The sequence below is a fragment of the Alternaria metachromatica genome (genome assembly GCF_023757995.1).
Source record: "Alternaria metachromatica strain BMP 0045 chromosome Unknown scaffold_1, whole genome shotgun sequence".
NCBI classification, from domain to species: Eukaryota; Fungi; Ascomycota; class Dothideomycetes; order Pleosporales; family Pleosporaceae; genus Alternaria; species Alternaria metachromatica.
In genome coordinates this window covers 1,116,253-1,134,949 of record NW_026055492.1, presented here as the reverse complement: position 1 = coordinate 1,134,949, position 18,697 = coordinate 1,116,253, and the positions used below count along the sequence as shown (strand labels likewise).

At 51.8% G+C, this 18,697-nt stretch overlaps 7 protein-coding genes and 1 non-coding gene across 8 annotated transcripts; 3 read left to right on the top strand and 5 right to left on the bottom strand.

Annotated features, from left to right (window-relative positions):
- Positions 1 to 1,774: 1,774 nt before the first annotated feature.
- Positions 1,775 to 3,418, top strand: J4E83_000362 (uncharacterized protein; the record flags this gene model as incomplete). Its single annotated transcript, XM_049327324.1, has 1 exon — positions 1,775 to 3,418. The coding sequence occupies one exon, from the start codon at positions 1,775 to 1,777 to the stop codon at positions 3,416 to 3,418; it is 1,644 nt and encodes a 547-aa protein (XP_049193469.1).
- A 222-nt stretch (positions 3,419 to 3,640) lies between these two features.
- J4E83_000361 (uncharacterized protein) lies at positions 3,641 to 4,354 on the bottom strand (the record flags this gene model as incomplete). Its single annotated transcript, XM_049327323.1, has 1 exon — positions 3,641 to 4,354. The coding sequence occupies one exon, from the start codon at positions 4,352 to 4,354 to the stop codon at positions 3,641 to 3,643; it is 714 nt and encodes a 237-aa protein (XP_049193468.1).
- Positions 4,355 to 5,751: 1,397 nt separating this feature from the next.
- J4E83_000360 lies at positions 5,752 to 5,841 on the bottom strand. The gene has a single exon. It is a non-coding gene; the product is annotated as a tRNA-Val (tRNA).
- A 756-nt stretch (positions 5,842 to 6,597) lies between these two features.
- J4E83_000359 (uncharacterized protein) lies at positions 6,598 to 7,680 on the bottom strand (the record flags this gene model as incomplete). The annotated part of the gene is made up of 3 exons (XM_049327322.1): positions 6,598 to 6,672; positions 7,100 to 7,368; positions 7,422 to 7,680. 3 exons carry the CDS (start codon positions 7,678 to 7,680, stop codon positions 6,598 to 6,600), a joined length of 603 nt encoding a protein of 200 aa, XP_049193467.1.
- A 537-nt stretch (positions 7,681 to 8,217) lies between these two features.
- Positions 8,218 to 9,330, top strand: J4E83_000358 (uncharacterized protein; the record flags this gene model as incomplete). Its single annotated transcript, XM_049327321.1, has 3 exons — positions 8,218 to 8,399; positions 8,450 to 8,518; positions 8,571 to 9,330. 3 exons carry the CDS (start codon positions 8,218 to 8,220, stop codon positions 9,328 to 9,330), a joined length of 1,011 nt encoding a protein of 336 aa, XP_049193466.1.
- Positions 9,331 to 9,501: 171 nt separating this feature from the next.
- J4E83_000357 (uncharacterized protein) lies at positions 9,502 to 12,549 on the bottom strand (the record flags this gene model as incomplete). Its single annotated transcript, XM_049327320.1, has 1 exon — positions 9,502 to 12,549. The coding sequence occupies one exon, from the start codon at positions 12,547 to 12,549 to the stop codon at positions 9,502 to 9,504; it is 3,048 nt and encodes a 1,015-aa protein (XP_049193465.1).
- Positions 12,550 to 13,097: 548 nt separating this feature from the next.
- On the top strand, positions 13,098 to 14,562 carry J4E83_000356 (uncharacterized protein; the record flags this gene model as incomplete). Its single annotated transcript, XM_049327319.1, has 2 exons — positions 13,098 to 13,326; positions 13,382 to 14,562. The coding sequence occupies 2 exons, from the start codon at positions 13,098 to 13,100 to the stop codon at positions 14,560 to 14,562; spliced, it is 1,410 nt and encodes a 469-aa protein (XP_049193464.1).
- A 484-nt stretch (positions 14,563 to 15,046) lies between these two features.
- Positions 15,047 to 15,908, bottom strand: J4E83_000355 (uncharacterized protein; the record flags this gene model as incomplete). Its single annotated transcript, XM_049327318.1, is given in 2 exon segments — positions 15,047 to 15,882; positions 15,902 to 15,908. The coding sequence occupies 2 exon segments, from the start codon at positions 15,906 to 15,908 to the stop codon at positions 15,047 to 15,049; spliced, it is 843 nt and encodes a 280-aa protein (XP_049193463.1).
- Between the last annotated feature and the right edge of the window lie 2,789 nt (positions 15,909 to 18,697).

Sequence of the window (18,697 nt, the reverse complement as noted above, 5' to 3'; positions counted from 1 at the left end):
ATGTCAAGTCATTTCCACCTGCACCCTGCCGTTCCGTGTCTGCTGTGTCCGCGACAGGCGTGGTGTGTGTGCCAGGCGTGGCGGTTGATGCCGTCTCAGAGCCTTTTGCTGTTCCGGCAAGGTACAGATGAATTGTCCTCGCAGTGCGTTCATTGTCAAAGATAGCTGAGGTCGCGCGAGAGGATGAAAACAAAGATCCAACAACATCGATGTGTAAGAGCTTCCACGACAACGGATCACTCCAGGCATCCATGTCAATTGCGTGAGACAGTGAGATGGCGCAATTGCGTGGCACTTTAGGCTAATGGAGCACTGTAAAGGTGCATCTGTAACGTTTGTGGTGGCATTGCTTGGAGTGCTTCGTGCCTGCCACCATTCATACAAGAAAAAACTGAACAGGTCTAGAGCCTACATCGACGCCAGGTCACCTATCTTGTAGGTTCTCATGTTGATGTAGGCGGCGGGCCTGTTCGGTTTTTTCTTTTTTGACTTTTGTCAATAACATGCCCCAGCAATGATCAGGCTCTGCTCTCATTGTGAAACCCGCATGTACTACAGACATGCATATTGGACAATCTCTCTAGAATAGTAATCATTTTGCCTGATACATAGAGTGCGTTCTATTGCTTGTAATTTATGTTGGGTGTTCCGAGCTTCGCGACAATATTGATCTAGGTATACCGCCGTCGAGGCGCGTTGTGGTACCTGCATGAAACAAGCAAGCTCCTCGTGTATTGTACGAGACAAGAGAAAGGCCGGTCTTTCCATAGAGCCGCATTCACACGACAGACAGTTAACGAGTGCTGATATGTCATGTCTATGTTCGCCTGAGGTGATCGGCTACGGCTCCGCCGCACTGCCAAAAGGTTTCGGAGACGAGGAAGAAGGGTCCACCCAGATTGTGGAGAGACAAGATCTGGGGACTCCACGACCCTGCGTAAGAGCGTGCCAGGAGTCTGGAGTCTGGGAAAGCGGAAAGACAGTCTGGTTACCCGCCAGTTACCGAGGGGCCAAGTGGTTTCCGCGGTCCTCCGGCACGCTGCTATCCATACACCGGCCGGGAGTCGCGGGAGTCTTTTCGCCGAGAAGTGACGAGTCTCAGTATCCATTCCCAGTAGCCATCAGGTGACTTGTCATGCGTATGTATGGAAGGGTAAATAAGTCCAATGCTGTCTGTCGTTGTTTCAATCTGTTGTTGAGTTTTGGCTAAAGCAGCAGCGAGCCTTGGAGGCTCCAAGGCTGACCATGGTCATACACTTCAAGCTGTCTGGCCGATGCCAACTTACCTACACCGTTCTTGTGGTTGTAAGACAAATATTACGCCTCGAAGCATGGCTTCTGAGGTGGAAAAGACGATAGGACGTCGCAACAAAGAGGACATGGGCAGAGAGGTGGCGTTTCTTGTCCCTCTTTGCCGGCTTGTCACCTGCTTGGCGCATCTCGCTACCAACACAGACACCGGCAAGCAAAGGAGGGCCGAATACGGTGTCAAAGTTACCGAGCGCGTTGTCGGGAACATCAAGTCGCGCCTTGAAGCTGGTGCGCGATGTTTGGTTTGGTGCCCAGGTGGTGAGGCGCGTCTCCGGGCAGATAGCTGGCTACGTAATGGGTTGGCGATTGATAGGTAGCGCGGGGAAGCTCCAAGCTCCAAGCTCCAAGCTGCCTGCCCAGGTGTACTCGGGGTTTAGGCAGACACGCTCATTTGAACGCGTGAGGGAGTTATAACCTGAACACGCCAAATTATTCACACCACACACAGTCTGTCCTGTCCATCATGTCCGACAACACGACGTCCCAGGAGGACATGGCCGCCCTCTCCTACTTCGACCACTCGTCGGGCAAGCGCATCAACACCGATGTCGTCCTCATCGAGGCAATCCGATCGCAGTACCCCAACCTCGACCTCACCGTCGCGCCTCAGGGACGACTGAACCTCCTCGCGTACGCATCCGCTGGCTTCGCAAAAGTCACGCCCCTCGAAGACTCGGTCACGGATCCCGTCTACGGCCCTGGAGTCAAGTGGCGCTCCTATGCTCCCCCAAGCCACAGGCTCGACCCCAGTCCTGGCTACATGGTCGAACGTGTCATCTTTGGCAAGTACATGTACAAGTGGAAAGACCAGGAGGCGATCCTATACATTGCCGAAGGTCGCGACGGAGGGTCGTATTACCCAAGCCCGACGCTGCACTATGTCCTCTCCAACGCGTCGCACAAGGTCGATGAGTTGATCAAGGACGCGACAAAGTGGGGTAGCGAATTGCACAACGAGGTCTGGGTCTTTGACGGTGGCTACTGGCAGAAGAGCGCGGAGCTGTATCATTCCGTACAGAAGAGTACATGGGACTCCGTCATCCTCGACGAGGACATGAAGAAGGCGCTCATCGCAGATGTGGAGAACTTCTTCGATGGCAGACAGACATACGAAGACCTGAAGGTGCCATGGAAGCGCGGTGTCATCTACTACGGACCCCCAGGAAACGGCAAGACCATCAGCATCAAGGCCATGATGCACAGCCTTTACCAGCGCGGCAAGGAAGGCGACTCCAGACTCGCCGTCCCCACCCTCTACGTCCGCACCCTGACCTCTTTCGGTGGACCTGAGTACTCGTTAGCGCAGATCTTTGGCAAAGCTCGCGAGCAAGCGCCCTGCTACCTTGTCTTTGAGGATTTGGATTCAATCGTCAGCGATCATGTACGATCATACTTCCTCAATGAGGTAGATGGTCTAAAGTCCAATGACGGCATATTGATGGTCGGTTCCACAAATCACCTAGACAGGTTGGACCCAGGAATTGCAAAGAGGCCTAGCCGCTTCGATCGCAAGTACTACTTCCCAAACCCTGACTATGATCAGCGCATGCAATACGCAAAGTTCTGGCAAGGAAAGCTCAAGGACAACAAGGATCTCGACTTCCCCGACGAGCTCTGCGCAAAGATTGCCGAGATTACGCCCAAGTTCTCTTTTGCCTACATGCAGGAGGCTTTCGTTGCGTCGCTCCTTGCTATTGCCGCTCGGGGTGGTAAGAGCGTCGAGGACGCCGACCGCGATGCAGAGAGGTGGGCAGGCCCCCAGGATCCGATGAAATCGACCACCGGCACTCTGCATACCAACTTCGCACGGAGACTGCCCTTTGGCGACATATACGACCCTGCTTCAGAGCCAGACTCTGATCTTGACAAGCTAGAGCTATGGCAAGAGATGAAGAAGCAGGTCAAGATCCTGCGCGAGGAGATGGAAGAGAAGAACCGCAAGGGTGATTGGGAACTGCCTAGTCGGTCAAAGGCAGCGGATCCTCGACCAAACGCGACTCAGTTCAGAGATGAGCTGGACGCCATTCTGCATGGAGGTGAAGAGAGACGTCCCAAACATCCGCACCCAGAATTCGAGTACCTAGCCAGTCAGACTAGGTTTGAGTAGCGACCGCTTAGTCGGTATTACACAGGACAGTAAGGCGTTTTGGCGTGACAGTAGCTAGCTTTTAGCCTATGATGAAATATCCACAAAGAATTAGCGATTCATAGAGTTGACTGGGACTATATGTTACAACAACAACCTTGAGCAATAACCCTTTGGTGTACTTCCATGTTCTCTACCGTGATGTACAATTGCCTCTCTGATTGGTAACAGTGCAACGAAAATCTAATCGCCATGGGTAGCAGCCTCCTCCATAGCCAGCACGGCATTCTCCAGCTCCCTAATCCTCTGCCCCACCCTCCTCTTCACCTCATCTGCGACCGACCTATCTTCACCTTCAACAACCCCTTTGTAGTACTCGAGCAACCTATCCAGCTCTTCCCTCGCTGCAGCCCGGTCGTCAGGCGCATACGTTGTGTTCTTCTCGCTCTCCTCAGACGCGATCTCAAACTCGTCTTTGGCCGTGCCGTAGAGTTCTTGTATCTCCTCGATAGCTTCCTCAACCGCTTGTTGAGCTTCTGGAGATAGCGAGGATGGGGCTGATGACGTGGCGGATGCGAATTTAGCGCATGGCGTGGAAGTGAATGTGCGGACGGCGGAGAGGGTGTTGTAGGGTGTGGTGAAGCGCGTCCATTGGTTTGGCGCTGCTAGGATGGATGTGTTGCGTGCTTGGTATGGTGGAGGTGGAGACGGGGACCGTGAGCGCTGTTGTGTGTAGGTTTGGTAGGAGAATTGTTGCGTGGCCGGGTAGGACGTCCGTTGCGCTGCTATTGCGCTTGCACGGAGCGTCGTCTGGCGGAGAAGAGTGCGGATGGGCGCGGCGCCGGATGCCATCTTCGGGGAGGACTGTCTGTGGTATGAGGCGCGAAATTGGCGCGGGACGGAGCGTTGGGCTACATTGCGCAGCGAAGGCGCTTTGGTGAAGAGCGTGTGCGACATCGTGGGTGGTGGATGGTGGGTTGGTGAGATGGGGCTGTGGTGAGCCTGAGGTTCACCGGAGTTAAGCCTGTCATGCGGACATGACGGTGCCACCCAACACCATTCTTTTACTACCCATCCATAGGTACCTCGGGTTTCTTGACAGTATATTGAGATCCAGAAGTTTACATCATCATCAGATTTTACGAGTGTCTCGTATGATGCGGTCGTCGACTGCAAATCCGAATAACACTCTATAAAGCTGGGAGATGCTACACGGTTACGACGTGGTATAGAATTACAGATCTAGGTAGGTAGTATCTACGCGTGGAGACACAAAACATTTGAGTAGATGTAAACAAGAGGTTCCCGTGTCACGTAGAAGAAATGGCAAGTGTGGCAGCTTCCTCTATAGTAATGGTCATCGCGAATTGCACCGCGAAGCATGCTCTCACTCCCATGACACAATGTATCTATGTATATCTCTGAGAGACAAGTTTCCCGGACCGCACATGGCACTGGTCTACGGGCGAACCCAGGATGATAGCACGATGGAGCTTGTTACTTAGAGTGCATCCCAAGTACGCCGGTATACTACATCCTGGAGCTACACACACTGCATACTGCTTTGACGAGCACAAGATCAAATACAGTTGGCATCTTCAAAATATAGAACACAGCTTGCTGATAAAAATATTTTCTGTGTAGAGTATGCAAAGAACAAAAGAAACCAACGATGAGCAAAAAAGAAGTCTTGAAGGTCGTGCCCGGGTTCTTCTCAACGTTAGGAACAATTCTTGTGATCACAGCAGCGGAAATGTCTTACCGAACCGGGGTTATCAGAATAGTGATGAAGTCAAAATCTGAAGTGATAACCACTACCTAGAATCGAATGAGCGCATGCTCCATGATGTTACAATAGTGGATCAACGTACACTACACAACCTGTGGATGCTTCAAATGGTGCAATATGACAAGGTTTCCCATTACATCGTTTATAGAGCACCTGACGTGCTACTCACGCTGCAGTCGAATAATTCGACGTCGTTTGTATCATTTCTAAACGAGCAGCTGCCCCGTCAAGAAGCATGACGCCTAGACTTGAGCAAGCCCACAAAGTGGTGGGGCATCATGTTCGCAAAAGTCAAAAAAGAGGGGTCCAAGTCACCGATTTCGGCAAACTTCTCACAACTGTCCAGAACGCCAGGGACGACGTACAGAATATAGACAAAGTACAAATTATGCAGTATATGCGCGTAACCATTGGATTCAAGCGAGGGCAGAATTGACCCAGGGCAAGAGGGGTTGTTCCACTTGTTGGTGATGGCAAACTTGCAAAAAAGAGGAGTCCACAACCACACGTCTAGGACAGATGTAGAAGCACTCTAAAAAGCCAAAAAGAATGATGCAAGAGCTCATACGAGCGGGGAGGATCGAACTCCCGACCTTCTGCGTAACTTTACATTTATAATGTAAAGCAGACATCATGACCACTAGACTACGCTCGCTTTAGAGACGATTGATGGAAGAACTGTGAAGCGATGCTTTTATATACACTATTTTCAATGCCTAATGCTGCTAACTGGGTCATCTGGCGAAGGTAGCCCATGCGCGGGACTGATGAATGGCGACAGCGGGGTTGGTGGGGTCAGTGTCAAATTCGCTTCTTTGCAATTCGTCGTAATATCCGCCTTATACGAGGAAGAAACTGAACCGTTACTCTACTGTCTACATTATTCCACTTCGTGGAATAAGGGTAGCCTGCATACTCAAATATTGAGGTCAGAACGGCCTGGAATAGACCTAGTAGTAGTAGCTGTCTACATTACCTTAGGGAGTATATAAACTTTAACTTCTATAGTAATGTAGACAGTAAAGTATCTATTTAGTCAAAGTTTACACACTCCTAAAGGCAATGTAGATAGCAGATAATCTAATCAGTTAAAGTGTACATATTCTCTAGGGCAACGTAGACAGCAGAGTGGCTATTTAGTTAAGGTTTGTGTATTCCCCAAGGCAATGTAAACAGCAGAGTAGCTATTTAGTTAAAGTTTGTATATCCCCTAAGACAATGTAGACAGTAAAGCAGCTATTCAATTTCTTCCTTGTGTAAGGTATGTCCAAGTCCATGCTACCTAAGTACCACGCTCTCACTTTGTGAACATGTGTTACCCACACTACTTCTCGTTCTCTAGAGCCAGAGCTTGTTGTTCTCACACCACCTGCACCAATGCCGCTTCACTTATTGCCGCTTTCCACAAAACTCAAACCAAACTGCGGAGGTACTCATTGTCTTGAGCCTGGGAAGCTTTATGTAGAACAATAGAGACGGTGATGAACTGTCGTGTATCTTGTATTATGCTTTACTTGAAATTCGGTCAAGTCTGAGAGATTTCTGCACATGTGCAGAGATAGATCGTGTAGAATTTGTATCACATGTTTGGCTAGAATTAATGACGAATATGAAAGGGGTATACTACCGTTATCTGGCCAGCGCGTGATCCCATTGCTGACACCTGTACGCCTCGCTATACAACAATGCTAAGGAACCTATGCTGCCCACAATGACCGTGCTATGCACCATCCAACTATCTTCACAATCCACTCTTACCACCACCGCCTCAAATTCCTTCCACTGGTCGCGCACTGCAGGCAATGCCTCGTCGATGACACAACCGCACAAGTCCCACATACATTTCGCCCACAGTCGCTGCATGCAAAAGGACTATGCGCCACAGGTCCACCCATGTCCATATCCATGTCTACATCCATCTCGTCTCGCTCACCATGTAATGGTGTATCGCAGTCTTCGCATCGGGGCACTTGTGAGGAAGCTTGGTCCTGCTGTACAGGCATTGAGAAGATGGGTTGAACAGGCGGCGCGGGTAGCTGTTTCCAGAAAGAATGCAGCGTAGACTTTTGTGGTTTCGACGAGGCCAAAGTTGATGGCTGGTGTGTTGGAAGAGCGTCGGACGGGATGGGCGCGGCCTCTGGATGTTCACGTTGCGCGGCGAAGAGCATGTTCAGCGTGTTTTCTGGGATACGATTAGCAACTAGAAGCTCGAATCACCGAGTCAATAAGCCTTACTGTGTATCGCTTGCTCGTCGGGTCTGTTGTCGCGAACCCGCTTCTGTGTGCGGTTGCCCCAATCGTTGCTCTTGACTCGACTCGCGCTTATGAAGTCCCAGCCATTGGATCTCGAGGTCGCATGTGCATGTGTATCCATCGTCTTGTCATAGCCCTTGATGAAAGACATGGGCGATTGCGCATCCGGTGTGGAGACGGCGCCGAAGCTGGACATGGAGAGCGGCGAGTCGTCGGAGGAGTGCTTGCGCTTGAGGCCCATGGCTGCGGATTGAAGTATTGACGGGTTGCGATAAATGACGGGGTATTATTCGTGGTGTGTGGATGGCAGCAAATGTTTATTTACGGGTTCGTAGAGCGATATGCGAAAGGAGAGCGAGATGGGATGAAACGGGGAGTGATGATGCTAAGTGGCTGGCCTGGGAGACGCGAATTGTCGGCGCGAGCGCGTCGCGTGATGGCGTGTCGGGATCGCAATTGCATCACTACCCTCCGACCGGGCACCTGGGCAACATCATCGAACATCCACACGTGACCTTCTGTGCACTCGTTGCAGCAGGCATGCTGCAGCATGTCTTGGTGGGCTTTTGTATCTGGCGTCTAGAGATGCCCCTTGCACATTCCCAGCAGGCGATGATGGCAGGCAAAGGCATTACGTCGGCTGTACGAAGGTCGCGCTCAGCTTACCCCACTGCCCCTCACGCTCCCAACACCAACTACTCGATACAACGCCACGATACCAGCTCCCAAGATCTCTAGCAGCGCATCCCGCTCCGTCGCACAATACCCGAAACCCACCATGGTCACCCGCAAAGCCACCCACGCCGGCTCCTGGTATACGGACAACAAGCAGCTCCTATCGCAGCAACTCGACGGCTGGCTCGCAGACGTTCCCGCTACCACCACGCCTATCGGCTCCGTTTCCTCACAGCAGGGCCAAGTCTCAATACCGACGCCGGATGCGCGAGCCATCATCGCCCCGTAGGCTCCCTGAAGAAGCTATAGAGAACATGAGGCTCATGGACATGCAGGCATGCCGGATACTCGTACTCAGGGCCTGCTGCTGCATGGGCCTACAAGAGCGCTGACTGGGCGAATGCGTGAGTGCAAGACTATGAAGCGGAGGTTTATTGCCATACTGACGGCTTATAGCAAACGTGTTTTCCTCCTCGGCCCCTCCCACCACTACTATCTCGCTGGCGCTGCGACAACAGGCTGCGACAAGTACCGTACACCGCTCGGCGACCTCACGATAGACAGAGACCTGGTGGAGGAGATACAGCAAGACTGGGATCTGGAAATCATGTCAAAGGGAACCGACGAGGACGAACACAGCTTAGAGATGCACCTGCCCTACATTTACAAGATGTTGTCGCTCAAGAACACGAGCTTCCAGAACGACTCGAAATCTGTTCCTCTGGTTCCCATCATGGTCGGCAATACCGAGGCAGCCCTCGAAGCGTACTATGGTTCTATGCTCGCTCCCTACCTCTTCGATCCCCACAATGTCTTCGTCATCTCATCTGACTTCTGTCACTGGGGGTCCCGATTCCGGTACACGTACTACCAGCCGCCCGACGGTTCAGCGGCAACCCACCTGAAATCAAGCTCTGCTGTGCCGAGCGACTACCCCATACACGAAAGCATTGCCGCTGTCGATCACGAGAGTATCGACGCTGTGGAGAGTAGGTCACATAAACGATTCTTAGACCAGCTCAAGAAGACGGGCAACACCGTGTGCGGAAGACATCCGATCGGCCTGTTCATGGCCGCGGTAGAGAAGGCAGGTGAGCTACGTGAATTAGGTGAAGGAAAGGGCACATTCAAGTTCCTGCGATATGAGAGGAGCAGTCTGGTGGAGGGTGTGCAGCATAGCAGTGTATCGTACTGCAGTGCTTTCGCAGTGTTGTAGGGGGCAGTTCATTTGTACAGCATGATGGGCCTTTCATAGTGAAAGATAGTAATACGGACAACAACCAACGACTACGATGCCACTGAACAACGTGACTGAGCGCTGTAACGCCGATCCATGCAACCAAATCTATCTCATCGCAAAAACCGAATAGGCCTCCCCAAACGTACATCAAGGTGGCCGTGGCTTCGGCATAGCACTGTGCTTTACACTCCACGGCTGCATGCTTCTCCTCGCGCCCAGTGTCTTCCTCTGTGCCGACTGGTTTTGTACCTGACTCATTGATGTTGTATGAAATGTCGACGCCGGACGGAAACCCGCTGCCGAATTAAAAGATGACGATGCTTGTTTCGTTGGACTTGCCGGTTCTCCGAGCTCTTTCTCTGCTTGGTATGTATTCTCCGCCTCAGATTTAGGCGGTGAGCTGGACAAAAGAACGTATCGCGTGTTCTCCATCCCAGGTTCTGGCTCCGCACGTTTTGGCTTGGTGAGGATAGGTCGGGTTGTAACTTTGTGACTGGGTATCGAAAGGGGCTGGAATGGACGTGGTGGACGTGAGACAGCGGACTGAGTATTGGAGATATCGTAGAGTGGAGTATTGGCTGCAAACGAAGACTGCGAGCGTTGTAAAGACAGCGCGTCGAAAGATGGCGGTGGTTCCGTTTCCTCAGACAGCGTGCTGTTTGATCGCTTGAAGAAACTCGTAATGGAACCTTGACCAGTTGCACGTGGCTTCACAACTTTTGCGCGCGCAGGCTTTGCTTCTGCCTTCTTCGCATCCTTGTAGACTTCTCTACCAGCCTCGACGTATTGAACACTGGCTAGAGTACGAATCCGCTCTGCTTCTCTTTGCATTGCTTGTAGGTCTCCAAGATCTCGTGCGCTAGTGAACCCAGCTTTTACACTCTGCATCGTGGTTGTCGCTGTCGAGAAAGCAGACGTTCGGTTCATCGTAGATGCTACTGAGTCTTTAGACAGAGAGCTTGACGATTCCAACTTACGCCGCTTGAAAGATTGGTCTAGCCCAGCACCGTTGTTTTTGCCACCGTATGCGGCCCATGTTGGGTCGTCTCCGTCGATCTCCTCCCGAGTCGTTGGATACTGGTCATCCTCTGGACGTTCCAACAAGCAGAGAGCTGTCTTCATATCTTCAGATGATGGGCATTCTCTGCGAAGGATGCGGGCTAAATCTGGTACGGTACTCCTCTTAAATGCAAGATCTGGCCCTCGATTGCTGAAAAGCTTTTGGATTTTCCGATCCGATATGAATCTCGAAAGTGTCGTCTGCTCCTGGCCCGACTGTTTGACTGGGCAACTTAAGTACAGTAAGCCTTGTGCTCGAGTCATGCCAACATATAGCAAGCGCCGTTCTTCGTCGTGATCGTCCGCTCGGGAATGGGGTATGGATCCGTCGTAAACAGCAGGCATGAAGACCACAGGCCATTCAAGACCCTTTGCTGCGTGAATGGTGGAGATGGTGACCTGGTCTAGTTCACTGCCCTCCTGGTCTGCCGCGCTCGAGAGGGTGACATTGGCTAGAAACTTGGACAAGATATCAGCTGCAGTGTCGTGCCGCTGTTCGAGGCCTTCTACTGCTGGCAAGGCGTCGTCAGAGATCTCTTCTCCATTGGCGACTGCTGTAGCCATTTGTGTCGCCTGATTCACCAGCTCCTCCACGTTGGCCCATCGATCTTGCCAGTTCTCCTTGTGCGCCTGCTTGAGATAGGACTGGAAAGAAATCTTGGTTGTGACGTGCGATATAAGACCTAGTAGGTTGCAGTCTTCGCCTTTAGCAGGAAGAAGCTTCTCGCGAGAGGTGATGATAACATTGACGAACTGCTCAATACCCTTCTGCGCCTGGGCGGACACTTTGCTTTCCGGCTTTCTCCTGCCTTGAGCCACGTCAAGCACTAACTTCCACAAGGTCACTTTCCTGATCTCTGCTTCTTCGAGAAGGGCCTTGACAGTAGTATCGCCGACCTTCCGAGAAGGTACGTTGATGACACGCGCTACCGCATCGTTGTGTTCAGGCTGGCTTATCACACGGAGGTAGTCCAAGATAATTTTGATTTCCGCACGGTCGAAGAATTTCGTGCCAGCGACCATGCGATACGGAATTCCAGCTTGTCCGAGCGCTCTCTCAATCTGTAGTGTGAGTGGAGACGATCGCACAAGTATAGCGTAGTCATTGAAGCTCAACAGCCCGGCTGTAAGCGTTTTGGTCCGGTGTATCTCTTCAACGATCCATTTTGCCTCCACATTCGCCGATATAAGATGGCGAAGAGTGGGTTGCTCGCCGACACCGTGGGTAGCAATCAGCGACTTCTGTGGCCGACTCTCATCCTGCTCTATGACAGCCATAGCGGAGCTTAGGATGCATCCCGAAGATCGATAGTTGTTCTCCAAATTGATCACAACTGATTCTGGGTAATCAGTACGCATCCGCAGCAAATTCTTGATCTCGGCTGATCGGAAGCTGTATATGCTCTGGTCCGGATCACCGACGATGGTAATACGTCTTGTTTTCTGAGATAACAATCTCATCAACTCATACTGGATGTTGTTGGTATCTTGATACTCGTCAATGAGTACAGCCTGTATCGTCGAGACACAAGATGGTGATTTTCTTAACAGATCCACACAGCGGACGAGGAGGTCGTCATAGTCGAGGAGATTTGAGGCGGCTAAGTGTTCCTGGTAGGACGAATATACCATGGCAAACTCGTTATCGTTGACATTCTTAGCTGTCCTGCGAAAGTCGTCGGCCGTAACGCCCTTGGCTTTCAACTTGGAGATCCTGGAGCGAGCATGGCCGGGCTCTACTGTGTACTGATGGCGCGTAACGATACGCTTCAATATTGCTGTGCTGTCGCTAGTATCCGCGATGCCAAAGTTCTTATCAATCCCAATCTCTTGACCGTACCGAGACAGGAAGCGACGCGCGACCGAATGGAAGGTACCCAGAATCAGTTTCGCCTCAAGTTTCTCTCCAACAAAACCCTTGATTCTCTCCTTCATCTCCCGTGCGGCCTTGATGGTGAACGTGCATACGATGATGTTCCATGGTTGTAGTCGCTCGTGATTGATGTGGTACGCGACGCGTGCTGTAAGTGTTTTGGTCTTGCCTGACCCCGGCGGCGCGAGCACTTGAACAACATTGGCGGGACTTGTCACCGCGCTCTTCTGCGCGTCGTTAAGCCCTTCCAACAATGCGTCCATGACGGTTTGTGCGAAAGATGACGTCTCATTGAAGGCGGGCTCAAATCGTGTGGCGTGAAGGGACTCAGAAACGCGCTAGGAACACGCTGCACGTGTCGATAAGATAAGCCACTCCCTAGGTACCTAGGTATAGCCGAAGAACGGCACCCTTCATGGCTCACAGCAACGCCTAAACTGAGTCTTGAGTGCCTAAGGCCAAAAGCCGAGCTAAACCTGTTAGTTCGAAAAGCGTAACACTTCCGCTGGGCTCTGCGCCGGCGGAATCTCCGTGGTGAGAGCGTCAGTCTGCCAAGTACTACCTAGGTAATTTCTCGTATGTTTCCCCGCAAATGCGGAGGATGTACCCTTACTCGGACAGCTTTCATCCGACAACCCGGCGAGAAGTGACGATGATCATCGGATTTTGGCTTACATTGAGCAAGCCTACCGACGGGCATTGAGGCTCTTCCCAGTTAGCTGTTCACGATGGCTGTACCGAGAAGTATAAAGGTCCGAATGTACCCAGTGTCTATGCTACACCCCGCAAGGCATCACTCAATTCACTGATCATGCTGGGACTGCGCGTTTTACTTGGCACAGCATTTGCTGGCGCTGTCGTTTCGGCAGGATACTTGCCCGAAGTTTCGAGCCACACTGCTTTCCGGTACAATGCGCGTCGACAGGCAACGAACAGCACGTCTCCATCTTTCAACGGTCCGTACAGTACCAGAGGCCGAGATATTGTTGATAGCAATGGCGAGAAGACGACTTGGGCTGGTGTTAACTGGCCAATGAGTGGTATGTATCAAGTTCAGACTCATGCCCCACTGCAAGAAACTGAGATCCTCTGTAGGCGAGACTATGGTTCCTGAAGGACTTGAGTGGGCGTCAGCGGAAGAGATTCTTGATGACATCGCGGGTGTTGGCTTCAACTACATCCGCATGGGCTACGCCATTGAGATGATTGACCAAGTCTACGATCGAAACGGCGTTGACGTGCCACTCGAGGTTGGCCTCATCAACGCCCTGGGCTATGTGAACGGCACCAAAGTAACCAACGAGATCATCGAGAAGAACCCTGGTTGGACAGCTCAGACCACTCGATTCGAGATCTGGAGCGACATCGCACGCATCGCTGCTACCAAAGGCATTTTCATCAGCCCAGATGTGCACACAGGCAAAGCGCAGTGGTGCTGCTCACACATCGACGGTACCGCATGGTTCGACGACCTTGAGTTCAACGCAACGCACTGGCGCCGCGGTCTTTCCTATGTTGCCAATTGGGCAAAGGATCACCCAAACGTAGTTAGTATGTCTCTTCGCAACGAGCTGCGCGAATCTTGGAACGTCACGGATCTCTATTACAACTGGGACACCCTCGTCGGCAATATGACCGCTGGCGCTGACGCAATTCACGAGGCCAACCCTGATCTTCTTATCCTCTGGGGAGGTATGCAGTACGGGCAAGATCTGTCAGCACTCACTAGCGGCAAGAACATTCTCACCGCTCCATGCTACAAGTGCACCGCGATTCGCGACGCCGCGAGGAGGGAGCCAGTGTACTTCAATCTCGACGATCACCCCTGGGCTGATAAGCTTGTCTGGGAACTCCATCTCTACAGCATGAGTGAGGACATCGACACGGGCACCTGCGACATCGTCAAGGCAAACTTCTACCGCAACGGCTTCAATGCTCTGGGCATTGATGCACCAGCCGCCTGCAACATTACGGGTGACTGCCCGAAGGCTGTGCGCGAGACACCAGTCATCCTGAGCGAGTTCGGTAGTGCGCAAGACGAGACACTCTTCAACAACACACTACAAAACTGCTTGAAGGAGTACACCATCGATAACGACATCAGCTGGATGATGTGGTCTATCGCTGGTTCGTACAGAATCAGATCGGGTGTTCAGGGTTTCCCAGATACGTGGGGTATGACAAACTACAACTGGACTGGTTGGAATTACGAGCGCGGTATTGAGGATTTCTGGAAACCATGGGTTCAAGCAATGAACACAACCAAGATTCGTTAGTTATCCGTATCTACTGACAGCAAGTGCATAGACAATATTACTATCGAAAGACGCATTGAAAACAACCAGTATCTGACATGAACTACCGTCCTTCCCGCCTCCACACACAATTGAATTTATCACCTTTTCTCCAGCCTCGATTCTTGGTTCTCACATGCTGGATTCAGCCAGGAGCGCGAGCAAGAGACAACAGAGAGCGGAGCCGGCTTCGGTGGAACAAGTAGTAGGGCACGGCAGAGGCACCTTATCTAAGGAAAAAACTAAACACCTTAGAGCCTACGTTAACGTAAGGTTACCTACTTTATACATCATGATCTTCATGTAGGCTGCAGACCTGTTTAGCTTCTTGCTTGTCTAAGGTGGAGGCTCGGGAATCTATGAGTGTGCAGTTTGACAGGTGATTGCGCGCATGATCGCGACTTATTGTTCATTGGAACATCATTATGTTAAGGCGGCATGAATCGAATGCTCATGTCACCTGTTACTATAACATCGCTCCGAAGCTAAGTGCGCCCAAAACGGCACCCATCCACCACTCCAGTTTACGCCTCCTCCCTGCTCCAGCCTCCTTGCTGGAGGTAGTAGCCAAACCGCCAGTTTGCTCACCAGGATTTGCAGCATCAGTGGTACTTGCTTCGAAGCCAGATCTTGGTACAACCATTGTAGTAGGCGCAACACGCACAGTGGCAATGACAGCAGTTCCGTCCGAAAAGACCGAGACCAAAGTGTTACCTTCGGCGTCAGTCGTTAACCCTACAAAGGTAGGGAAGAAGTTGCTCCCGATGTTGGTGCTAAGACCAGCCGTAAGCGTTAACGTCTGTGTTCCATATACAAATTCGCCAATGGCTACTGCTGGCGCTGTTTGTGGTGGAGATATCATGTCCGTATTGCTCGCCATGCCAGAGTCGGGAGTGGTTGCTGGCTGGGCAAGCGCACTATCACCTCCATTATGGTTATTGATGGGCGCTACAGTTTGACCAGGGTTTTCTGTCGCAGGAGATGCGGGTTGAGCTGGCTGCACATTCGATGGTGCGCGCCCGATCTGAGAGACTATCTGCAGTAGGAGACTGTTCTGCTCTATCTGCTGTTGCGCCGATCCTGTAGCACCGGGTTCTTCTCCCATCGTGTTCGAAGCCCTGACTGTGCTCGGTCCTATGATGAGGCCCGGCTGTCCAGCACTGCCCTCGCTTTCTTGTTCGGTCCCCCATACGAGGACGTTGGTCTCGAGGTTGAGGATGGTCGGCCGAGTCGTCGTGACAGTCGTGGCGGTCGGAGTAAGTGTCACGAGGCGATCGGTAGCTGGACCCGTCAGTCCCCAACCTGTGGCAGACGGAAGAACAATCCATTGCAAGCCACCACAACTACCCGGATCGATAGAACAACAGCTGCTGGCGTCGAGAGTACACACTTCGACCTTCACGTCGACCCGATCTACAGAACTCTCGGTAGCAGTGGCATCGGACGGTTCTGTTATCTGCGCCGCGATCGATACGGTCGACTGTTGGGTGGGAGCAATCTCGGTGACGTTGGGTAAGAAAGAGGTCTCTGTTTGCAATTAGCGTGTATGCCCTCAAGGTGGTACGATGTTGGTTGCGCACGAGGGACAGCTGCTGCGGCGTTCGCTAGAAATAATAGCGTCAAGAGCTCTGGCGGAAGGTACATGTCGGTGCGGCGCTCCCTCATGCCGTCAATCTGGCATTGGTAAGGAGACAGCGAGAGCCTCCAGCGCCCTCAGACACTCAGGCCCCTTGCGTCCCGCCATGTTCTCGAAGTGAGTAAGTTCGCGCGCTGTGCCGCAGGGCAAGCCTCATCGTGGCTAGCCGAACGTCGACGAGCACGCCAAGCGCTGCCGGGCGTTGTCACAATCTCCGAAGTCTCATGCACCACGCTGCAACTTTACGACCAACGACAGCGACGGTTCAGCGATCCTCCAAGATTCACATCAGCACTAGGACCCATACCTGCCTTATATGGCGACGCTTCCAGGTGTTGTGCATGCACTATCGCGGCAGTGGCGGTACAAAGAACGCGTTGCAGCTGACCGGCATCTGAGTCCCTCCGCCTCTCCAATGCACAAGCGTCTAGATGCAATTATACCACCAACGAGAAGGATCGAATTCAAGGGAACGCGAAGACGTCCATTCTTTTTTTTTTTAGCACGCTCGGATACACTACGCTCTAGAATCGTACGCAATGGCTCACACCCACATATTCTCGAACATACCTAGGTACCGTATTGTATACCTCCACGACAAACCTCTAATTGTTGATTGCGACCCATAAATCACGATTGATTTCGTATCTCGTGTCCTGTGTGATCCTGTAACCAGGCTGGTATAGCGCATGCATACTCAAGTGCTGCCTCCGTCTCTTTACACACGCAGACGTGGCAACTAACAGCCCAGTCCCGATCGTGCTGTCAGTACGTTTACGCCTTCACATTAACCTAATAAAAGTCTAACACCCTAGAGCCTACATCAACGCTAAGTAACCTGCTTTGCAAGTTTCTATCTTTATATAGTCTGTAGACCTGTTCGGCTTTTACCTTGTATACCAATGTAAGGCCAACCGTCTGGCTTCTAATCTGACGTTTATAAGCCACAATACTGTCTACATTTAATCAGTCTAATTAATTTGACTACTGCGCTGAAATCCGAACCTGCAGATAAGGCTATTTCGTGAGGAGCGCTAAGAGAAGCAACAGGAATAGCTGGAGAGAGAAAGGTATCAGAGCTGCGTAGGCAGTCGACGAGGCGATATGCCGAACGAGAAGGCAGCGAAGATCCGTGAGAAACAGGACGAAGGTTTTGGGTGACGTTATCTGTGTGGCTGGCCAACAATGGCACCTCCCAGGCAGCACACTTGTTCGTAAGGGTCACATGGGGAAGATTCCCAATGCTCTTCAATCAGTGTGCGTCAACCGCCTGGTCAGTCTTTATTGCAGGCCTACTGGATTAGGAGACATCAATATCCGAATGACTACGACGTGCAAGTGCGCAACCGATGAGTCAGTGCCACTGCGACGAAGGACATCGCCTACATGGATCATAATTTTGGTCATGCTCTTCACTGCCCATCTCTCAATTGCAACATCGTCATACCAATACTCGCTGTTCTTGACCAAAACTTACTAACGAGAAGGCTGAAAAGGGAGCCCCTGACCCAAACAATGATTCATCCAAAGCGCATGACCCTTTGAGCGTCGTAAGCTCCAACCGGCGAGGTACCCACGAGAGCGAATAACCAGAGACATCAGCGGAGACATCGGGACAACATGGAGTTTTGCTATAGGCATCCAGCTCAACATCGGAGATTACCCGCTACGTTTTCGCACCTTAATTACACAAACCCAACGTTCACCGTCATGTTTTCGGCCCCCACACCTCCACATTGTCACAGCCTCGTAGTGGCGACCGCACATTCAGCTGCCATGACCCTTCCACGATACACACTGCAGGGGCCCTTAGGATCATATACTTAGGCAACTCTGAAGACTCCATTCAAGCCTCAATGTTCTGGCGGTCAGGAACTCATCGGTAAATAATCGTTCACGCGGAGCACGCCGACAGTGGGCGCAGCCAATCAAATCCTGGAGCGGTTTGCACAAGCCACAATCGAGCCGCAGAAAAAGAGGCGGTGCACGTTGAAATTCATGGAGCCCATGCTAGCCAAACAAGGTGATTTCTAAGTCGTCTAGGCAGTTGAAACATTTCGTCAGATAATATAAGAGGGTTCTGGAGGACAGTGGGCTTACTTCTCCAGTCCTCACCTGTACGAATATAAGTGCCTGCAATCCATTGACATTGCAAAACGCATAACTTTCTCCTGAGCATTGTCATTACAATCATTCTATACCTACCAAATCACAGTCATCATCTCAAGGCCTGACTAATCAGCCGCACCAGGCAGCCGACTATGTCATACCTGCACCTAACGCGTACTCGCACCCGCGAGCGCACTCCAGAGTATGAATCTTACTACTCACGTCCTCTCGTTCATCACGACTCCAGCAAACACCGGCGGAGCATCACACTCTCAGATCTCGATGACGAAGATGGCCATGATGACTACCCCTACTCGTCCAACCATAAGCCAGTCAGGTCATCCCGCTCCCTAACAGTACGGGATCAGCCCT